Source organism: Aptenodytes forsteri, unplaced genomic scaffold, assembly GCF_000699145.1.
Source record: "Aptenodytes forsteri isolate BGI_AS27 unplaced genomic scaffold, ASM69914v1 Scaffold12, whole genome shotgun sequence".
NCBI lineage: Eukaryota > Metazoa > Chordata > Aves > Sphenisciformes > Spheniscidae > Aptenodytes > Aptenodytes forsteri.
The window spans coordinates 857217-866359 of record NW_008794161.1 but is presented as its reverse complement, the minus strand read 5'-3'; the positions used below and the strand labels follow the sequence as shown (position 1 = coordinate 866359).

The window sequence follows — 9143 nt, the reverse complement described above, 5'->3', positions numbered from 1 at the left end:
GCGGCCAGGGCTGTTACCCGCTCTAATGAGGTCTTTAACGAAAGGTCAGCGCACGGGCCCTGAGCGAGGCTGCCGCTTCCAGCCGGTGCCAGCTGGAGCCTGGCGGGAATTAGTGAGCTGGGCGATGGCCGCCACCACCACGCCGGCGGCAGGAGGCTGCGGCAGCACGTGGCAGCCCATGCTCGGCATCCTGCCCGTGCTGCACACCCAATGGCACTCGGCACCCCAGGGCACGAGCACCAGCTCTGCCCTCCCCTCTCCGGACCAGGGCGGCTGCTCCGAGACCCCAGACATGAGCTCTGGGGTGGGTTCATAGAGCCCCAGCACCCGCGGGGGCCTGTGAGCACCCCAGCGTGGAGATCATGGGGTCTTCAGCTGCTCCCCTTCACCCCCTGGAGATGCCTCTTCCCCACTGCAGGCTTCAGAGGGAGCCCAAGCCTCGGGCCAGGAGGATGCTTAGGCCTCCTGCACCCATGGATGCCACAGCCACCCCTTGGGCTGGGTGCGGCTGGAGCCCTGTGCTGGCAGCGGTTTCCCCCCAGAAATGATGAAAACCTCAACCTGCCCCGCTCTGCTCCCAGATGACGACCTGCTTTTACGCCCATAATTCAGGAGGAGACGGGAACACGCCTGGAGCTTCAGCACATTAATTATGAACCACCCCATTCACCCGGGCCCTGACTCTGCCCCTGCCTTGCCGGGCAGCGCAGGAGCAGCAGCGGCAGCTGCAGCTATTTCTGCCAGCATAAAATCAGCTCCATGGAAAGAGCCATTGATTCCCTGCATCCTGCCCCCGGGCACTGAGGGGTGCTGTGTCCCCAGGGACAGCCCCATGCCTCCGTCAGCCAGCCCCAACTCTGGGGAAAGCAACAGGGCAGTGTCTGCAAGCACAGGGACTGCAGGGACCCTGAGCCACATGCAGGGCCAGGATTTGGCCCTGCGGAATTGTTGCACAGGGAAGACAAGGGGAGTCAGCTGTGCGCAGGGCCAGTATCCCTGAGTGCCACGCAGACACCATCCCCCAGCTCCCTCCCCACTAACCCTGCACCCCCGTGCCAAGCACCCTGCCCTAGCAACGCCGAAGGGACACGGAGCCAAAGAGGCAGCGACCCACAGCCACCGGCAAGGACCTTGGCTTTATTCCAGCCCCTCCAGCATCCCCTCCTGGTGGCTCCCACCGCCTGGCTACAGGGGCATCGCAGGGAGGCTCCGGGCTTGCAGAGATTCACCTCTGCAGAGATCCAGGTTTGCAAAATCTTCACCCAGCTGAGGTCTTGACGTGCTTTTTTTGTTGTTTTTTTTTTTTCCCATTTACCCGTGAACCAAATGTGTTGCCTCCCTGTCGCCATTGCAGCGGGGCAATGCTCGTGTGGAGACTGGTGAAAGGCTGGGCCAGATCCCAGGGGGCTGGCGGGAAGGGCTGGGGCGCGAGAAGGGGCTGAGCAGGGCCAGCAGGAGCAGCGGGGAGAGGAGCTGGCAGCGGCCCCCGCATGGGGACCCACGGCTGGCCATGGCCGCCCTGGAGGCGAAGACCTTCCGGCTGCGGAGGGGCTGTGGTGGGCGGAAGTTGTTGGTCATTTTCAGGAGCGCAGGGCCGGCGGCCGGGAAGTGGAGGGTGCTGATGAACGCCCGCAGCTGCGCAGGGGGAGAGGCAGGGGTGGGCAGCTGCTCTGCAGCTCTGCAGAGCTCTGCACCCCGAGCCCCCAGACACTTGTGAGCCTCCTTTCGTGCTGACCCACAGCGTGGCCCCACGCCAGCGGGTGTCCTCCTGCCAGCCCTCACCGGTCTCCCGAAACCAGACCCGGAGGATGAGTGGTTTGCCAGGGCCTTGCAAGGATAGGCTCTTGAGTTTTAAAAGAGCTAATCGTGTTTCACTGCCTGTGCTGAGCACTTAAAGAGCAGCTGGCCCACGACACCCTCAAGGAAATACGTCTACTAAGATGCTTGGGCAGCAGAGGAGAACGCACTCCATCCACCCACCCACCTCCTTGGAGCCTCTTCTGAGCTCCAATGGGTTTGGTCCCATTTCGCTTTCTGAATACCGGGGCTGGGCGGGAGAGGCGATGGACAGGATTTCTCCCCGCTGGCAGGTGGCCGCAGCTCCATTACTTAACCCTCATAAAATTAATTAATTGCCGGGTTGCCGGGAGCATTATTATAGAGATGACTTTTCCTGTGCTCTTGCTTAGGGGTCAGGAAGGGCAAGTAGAAGGGCCACCCAGGGGGTCCAGCCCTTTGGGCGCTGGAGCGTGGGACTGTGCACGCCGGTACCTGCTCCCGGCCGATCTCTACCGGCTCCTCGAAGACGGTCCAGACGACGACCTCGCTGCAGTCGGGGGTGGTGAGGGAGCCCTGGTAGCGGTAGTACCCAGAGAGCCGGCCGGCGTGCGGCAGCAGGGTGCTCAGGCGGAAGGTGGAGGCCAAATCCACAAAGTCCCCTGAGGGGTGAGACACGGGCACTCAGCCCGTCCTGTGCCGGGGACATGGCAGGGACAGCAGGGCTACCCCCATCAGTTTCCCTTCAGCCAGATGGCCCCACGGACTGGCAGATCACCCCACCCAACCCGCCGGGGCACACCCCTGCCCTCCCCCACCAGGGCCTCTCCCCTTTCTACCCCTGCCACAATGAGGAGGCAACTCACCGGCATGGGAGACGTTCCTCAGCCCCGCCACAATGGTGTTATAGTTGGTGTTAGGGGTTTCGGAGACCTGCAGAGAGGGAGAGTAAGCTGGGGCAGGGCAGAGCCGGGACATCCTGCACTGCCGAGCATCTGCAGGCAGAGCTGGCCCCGGCCCCCCGTCGCTGCAGAGCAGCGTGGGGATGGGTGAGCTCCCAGCCGGCACCTTGCACGAAGCCGGCGGAGGGGGGCGGTTATGGCACCTTTCACCACTGAGGTTCCCCAGCACCCTCTGGCCTTGACCCAGCCTTCCTGCCCCTTCTCGCTCCCTCAGGGCAGCTGTACAATGCTCCCCCAGCCACACTGCGAGCAGCCTGTTTCCAGGGGTTCCCCTCCCGCCGGCAGCGTGAGCCCCGCAGACCCACCTGGAAGAAGAAGCCGAGGACGGCCAGCCCGTTGGGATGCCCCTTGGCCTCCACCAGCGTCCGGTACTTGACGTTGATGTGGACAATGTGCAGCTGGGGAAAGCACGGAGGGGCCAAGTGTGGGCAACCACCCCCGGCCGACCCCCCGGCAGCAGGGCACTCGCCCATGGATCTCCCTGGCAAGCCTGGGGCGGCTGAACACTGAGCCAGCCACCCCCAAGAAAAGCCCTCCCAGTCCCATGGGCGCTTCTGTGAGGCAGCCGCTCGGAGGATCAAAGCACCCCAATGAAGCGAGCATCCTTTGAAGGGGGTGGGGAAAGGGGACCAGTGGTCCCGGGGCACCCACCAGCTGCACTACATAAATTTTGCTCTCCTCTGGCAGATAATTAATATTTTAGAGGCACAGAGCCTCTTTCACCCAGAAGAATCCTGATGCACTTGGCACAGTACGCTCCTGCCTGCTCTTGCTTGCATGCACTGACTCAGTGTGCGGTCCCAGCAGGGCACAGAGCCCTCCAAACCCCACTGAGTGCCTCCGACGAGGCAGCTTGGCCCACGCACAGTAAACAAAAACCTTGAGTCTCATGTCAGCTGCTTTTTAACCACCCAGGTGCCCTGAGCAGCAGCTGTCTGTATCCCATCATCAGTGCAAGACTGTGGTGACGGGGAGCATGGCCGAACCCACCAGTGCAGTGTCACCGAGCCCAGTCACCCCGCTGCATGGCAGCCTTGGGACGCACCAGCATCACACCTTCCCATCACACCAAGGACTTGGGCCACCCAGAGAGCGCGATGGGTGCTTTTTCTCACCTACCTCCATGGGGAGCTGACGCCCATCGAGGGTGTGCTCGGAGCCGTTCCCAGCTGGGCTGCCCCAGTGGAAGTGGAGCTGCAGTGCACGGTACCTGCCGGGGAGGCCCCCGCCACTGATGGTGATGTGCTCAGAGGCCGACTCGCTCGCCAGGCTCAGCATCACTGCAAGGGCAGTGGGATGGGGTAAGGATGGGGGACAGCCCTGGCATACCTGGGCTCGTCCTCCCCAAGCTCCATCCCAGCACTAACACAAACCCACAGGGCAGGAGCCGCCCCGGGACCCTGCAGCTCAAGGGCAGAGAGCACCCGGGAGTGGTGGCGGAGCTGAACCCGGCCCGGCCCGGTGCCCAGGGAGCCGGGGCAGGGGAGGATGCCCGGCCGCAACACGCACCCGTGTGCCCATCGTTTGCCAGCCTCCACTTGCCCGGGGGGGCCTGGTCGTAGCCCTCGAAGAGGATGTCCCCAAGGCCACCGTCCCGCTGCAGCCGGTGCCTGTCGATGTTCACGGGGGACTGCTTGTCGCCGCCGCATGTGGCTTTCAGCTCCTTCCAGTGGCTGGGGCCTGCAGAGGAAGAGTAGGGGCACCATGGGCAGCCACCAAGCCACTGCCACCCCCGGGGGACACACAAGACCAAGGGTGGCTGGGTCCCCAGCTAGCCCTGCTGTCCCTGCCAGCCCCACCGTGCTCGCCTGCATCCCGCGGGAGCTGCCCTCCTGCCCAGCCAACCTTCCTCCCTGATGATGAGCAGGGGTTTATTGCAGCCTCATCAATAATTCAGCAGGATTTCCTCACGGGGCCAGGGGCTATATTTAGCCCGGCAGCAGCGTCCATCCCTCCACACTGCCGCTGGTGAAGGGCAGGCTTTTCTCCCAGCCCCTTCTGCCTGTCCCTGCAAGCAAACCCCCCCGAGGGGCTGCGCCAGCCACCGTCCTCCCCGCGGCGCCCAGGCTGGGGCTCACGCCGGGGCTGGGCAGGGGGTTGCTCTACGCAGAGGGAGCAAACTACCCCATACAGCGCCTGCGAGGGAAGGACAGACAGGAGCCGCTGAGAAGGGGGGATGGAGGACTTAAGGCCCTTTCACAGAACATGCAGTTTGGGTTTTACCACATTTTAGCCTACCCATGCTGGTTTTGTCCAGTTGTGGCAGGTGACAGCGCATCCTGGCCATGCAACTCATCCTGGAGCAAATCCCACATGGGGTCCAGCAAGACCACACGATGCTCAGGGTAGATGACCACGCTACCAGCTCCCAGGGTAGGGGGTCACCGTGGCAGGAGCTGGGCGAGGATGTGGCAGCACCAGCAGCTGGCTGGACCCACCACAAACCCACAGTGCTGCCTGGGGGCCGTGAGCGGAGGTCCCCACAGCTGCCACCATGGCCAGACCACACACCCCGTATGTGTGGCTCGCTGTCCCCATCACACCGGCATCATCTCTTCTTGCAACACTCATTGCAGTCCACAGCTGTGGGACATAACCAGCCACCCTGCTGGTCACTGCTCCAGTGTGGCTGCTGTGACACCCCACTCCTTCACCTGGTGGCCCCAGGACAGCCTGAGCTGCAGGTGCCTGGGGTGGAGGTGTCGGCACTGGGCACTGCCAGCGGCTGGGCTGCAGTCCCATCCGGGGAACGGGAGCTCCCTCGGCATCTCCAGCCCTGTCCACCCAGGGCACCCCAAGTCCCGGGGGAGCTCAGGGCATCCCTCTGTGGACACTGCTGGCTCTGCTCTGGTGCACATTATGGCTGGCCAGCCTGTGGCTGACCCACACACCATTACCACCCGTATCCCCTACAACCAGGGTCTGGGGGGCCGTTCCCCCAGCAGCGCACCATGGCTCAGCTCTCGCCTTTACCTACCTTCCTTTTGGGCAGACAAAACCACAGACACACGCTTACCACCTCCTGCCCCCCTGGGCTCAGCCCTGTCTCCTTCCCTTCTCCTCTTACTACTTCAGGCAGCTTTTTGCCTGGAAACCCTGGGAGTCGCAGCCTGGCCATGCCACCGCCCCACCAGCTCCCCAGCACGGTGCCACCAGGTGGCCCCACAAATTATCCAGTGCCTTCATTAAGAGACCATTCCCCACGGCCCTGCTGTGGGCATGTGGCCAGGTGTGCTCTGCACAAGCTGCATCCCACTGGCCCCGCTGCCCTGCCAAAATCTGCCCTCGCCACCAGCCAGATGAGGTTAAATTGCCAGTGACACCGAGTGTTGGTCCAGCAGGGATAAGTGGAGCCCAGCAATTCACGGCCGATGTACCACAGCGGCTGGGCATGGGGCACGTGCACCCAAGAGCTATAAAACAGTTGGGCCGTAACGGCTGATTAAATGCTCGTTGATCCTTAATTAACCTTTTACAAGCTATTTACATACTTCGAGACAAAGCGTCCCCAGCCATGCTTCCCTTCCCCGGCACGGGCAGATAGGGCTTGCTGCCTGCCCAAACAGAGCCATCCCTCCTCGAGCCAGGCCCCAATGCCCCCCCAGTGCCTGTGCCTCCCTGGGGTTGCTAATGGCATATTTTAAATCCGGGCTTTAATTTGCTTCAGGTGAAATGGGGGAGGCTGGTGCTGCCCCAGGAGCACCCGGACCTGGCTGGGGTGGGGAGCCAGGGCCAAGCCACTCCAAGGGGCTCAGGCGCTTGTCTCCAGTCTCTACACCAGCACACCTGAAAGTGAAGCTCCTCTAACCATTCCCACCTTGGTGTGATATTGTCCTGGTTTCAGCTGGGATGGAGTGAATTTTCTCCATAGTAGCTGGTACGGGGATTTGTGCTGGAAACAGCGTTGATAACACAGGGCTGTTTTCGTTACTGCTGAGCAGGGCTGACACAGAGTCAAGGCCTTTTCTGCTCCTCACCCCACCCCACCAGCGAGCAGGCTGGGGGGGCACGAGAAGCTGGGAGGGGACATGGCTGGGACAGCTGACCCCAACTGACCCAAGGGATATCCCACACCATATGACATGATGCTCAGCACATAAAGCTGGGGGAAGAAGAAGGAAGGGGGGGACGTTCGGAGTGATGGCGTTTGTCTTCCCAAGTCACCATTATGCGTGATGGAGCCCTGCTTTCCTGGGGGTGGCTGAACACCTGCCTGCCCATGGGAAGGAGTGAATGAATTCCTTGTTTTGCTTTGCTTGTGTGCGCGGCTTTTGCTTTACCTATTAAACTGTCTTTATCTCAACCCACGAGTTTTCTCACTTTTACTTTTCTGATTCTCTCCCCCATCCCACCAGGGGGGAGTGAGCGAGCGGCTGGGTGGTGCCTAGTTGCCAGCTGGGGTTAAACCATGAGAGATATGGGTGAAATTGCCCTTCTCCAAGCCACGCTCCCCACTGCAGCCTCGCTGACGCTGCCCAGGGTGCCCTTGGCCGGGCACTGTGGGGAGACGTGGGGGTCCAAGCCCCACACAACCCCAACACCCCCCATCCCGCACATGATACCACTCACCACATTTGGGGTCCTGTGAGTCATAACACCACTGCCCTGCAGGAGAGAGGAGAGCTTAGGGCAGGTGATGGAGAGAGGCACCTGCTCCCCAAACCCACCCACGGCCATGCCTGGCCCCCCGATGGCGACAGCACCCCTCATTGCAGCCGGGGGTCCCACCGGTGCTCGTGTTCATCCCAGTTATTCTTGGCGCTGGTGTTTTCACACGTTTGCACCCTCCTTGCCTCCCCCGGCTGCTCCGCAGGGAAACCTCCCTCGGCATTGCTTCTCTCCGCAGCAGCCAAACCTCACTGCTTGCGGGGCTCCTTCCCCGGCTGCTGTGGGGCCGTCCCCCCCTTACCCATCCTGGGGAGCTGAGGCAGCCCCTTGCCCCACACCAGATGCCTCGTCTGCCCCCCAGCAGCCCTGGGTGGGCAGGGAGCCAAGGGGGGGCTGCCGTAGTCCTCCCCCGGTGCTTCCCGTGGCTCCCCACGGGTGGGCTGGCAGCAGAAGGTGGTTGCTGGGGGCTGCAGCAGGCAGGGGGTGGCAGTGGGCAGGCCTGCACCCACGCTGCAGGGACGACGGCTCGCCCCATCACTCAGGGCCACCTCAGCCGGAGCTGCCGAACTCCCACCAGTGCTGCTGCCCACATTCCGGGCGGTTACAGGGGCTGCATGCTCGATGCCGGGTGCCAGTGCAGCAGATGCAGGGATACCGAGGGGATGCTGAGGGAATGCCGAGGAAGACAGAGCCCAGCTCCTGCTGTCTGCACATTCGCCCAGGGACATCAGCTCTGCAGTGAGAGCCGAGGAACGCACCCCTTCCCTCCTCAGTTCCCCGTCCTTCTCCTGGCAGGAGGCACAGAGCAACCCGGTGCTGCCCAGGGCCAGCCTACGCGAGCGGTCCCTGCTGATGGCCAAGGGGCCGTGCCAGCAGGCCGGCTGCAGGTGAGCCGAGCCACGCTCTTGTGCCAGCCGCGGCCACTCAGACCGGCAGGATGCGGGCAGCCCTGCCTGCCTCCACCTGTGCTGCTCGTGGCCCCAGCTTGCAGCACCGCATCCAAATTCTCGCTACGGTGGTACAGGAGACGCCAGCCCCAGAGGAGAGCCGGGAGCGGGATGGTGCAGGACTCAAAAGGTCCCCAGGGCAGGGACCTCGGGCTTTTCTCCCTGTCCAGGGGGAAGCCCAGCTCCTGGGAGACCCTCGGATCCACACCCACCAGCCCTCGCCCGACCTCAAGCATCCTCTGACAGGAACCAGGGTAGTGCTCGCTGCCGCCAGCCTGGCCCCGAAGCAGGTGAGCACCCCAGCGCCTCGGCCCCGGGACGGCAGCACCACTTTGCTCGGAGGTTTCATCCTCGTTGGTGTTTCCCAGTGGTGCAGGTCTGTGGGGCGAATGGCCCAAGACCTGAGTGCCTGAACACCCACCCACCCACCCCGAAGGGACCCTGTCCCGGACACCTCCTGCCAGGACAGACAGCCCTGGGTGGGCTGAGACCTCCCAGAGCCCTAGCAGCACAGTGGGGACATCCTCCAGTGGGGAGGAGGATGGTGGGAGGGCAGGAGATGGCTCCTGGGCCAGACCGGGTCCCCCTGTCCCTGCCTCCAGCACCCCGGCCCCGCATCACCCCCCTGGCACATGGGAAAGGGAAGGGAATAAACGGGGCTGGCACAGGTGCACCCCAGCCCAGCACCCCACGACCCCCCATCCTCTCCCACCACGGGGACCCCCTGTCCCCTCTGGCCACCTCAGATGCCCGGGAGGAAGGTGGGCAGGCAGAGCATCTCACCTCCCGTGGCTGCTCGCATGACGAGAGGCAAAGTCAGAAAAGTTATCCACAGCCCCTGCGTCCCCAT

The 9143-nt window shown here is 63.2% G+C and overlaps 1 protein-coding gene across 1 annotated transcript; it reads right to left on the bottom strand.

Moving 5' to 3' along the window:
- Positions 1–1311: 1311 nt before the first annotated feature.
- On the bottom strand, positions 1312–9143 carry LOC103900380 (carbonic anhydrase 15). The gene is made up of 8 exons (XM_009281052.1): positions 9077–9143; positions 7308–7343; positions 4248–4418; positions 3858–4018; positions 3044–3136; positions 2643–2709; positions 2272–2438; positions 1312–1635 (listed from the first exon to the last, which is right to left on the bottom strand). Exons 1-8 carry the CDS (start codon positions 9141–9143, stop codon positions 1312–1314), a joined length of 1086 nt encoding a protein of 361 aa, XP_009279327.1.

Bases quoted from the DNA above. Each gene is read 5' to 3' on its own strand.
- LOC103900380 (XM_009281052.1), bottom strand. From the start codon at position 9,143: ATGGGGACGCAGGGGCTGTGGATAACTTTTCTGACTTTGCCTCTCGTC. The intron at 7,344-9,076 runs GTGAGATGCTCT...TCTCTCCTGCAG, and splicing joins CATGCGAGCAGCCACGGGAG to GGCAGTGGTGTTATGACTCA. The intron at 4,419-7,307 runs GTGAGTGGTATC...CTTCCTCTGCAG, and splicing joins CTCACAGGACCCCAAATGTG to GCCCCAGCCACTGGAAGGAG.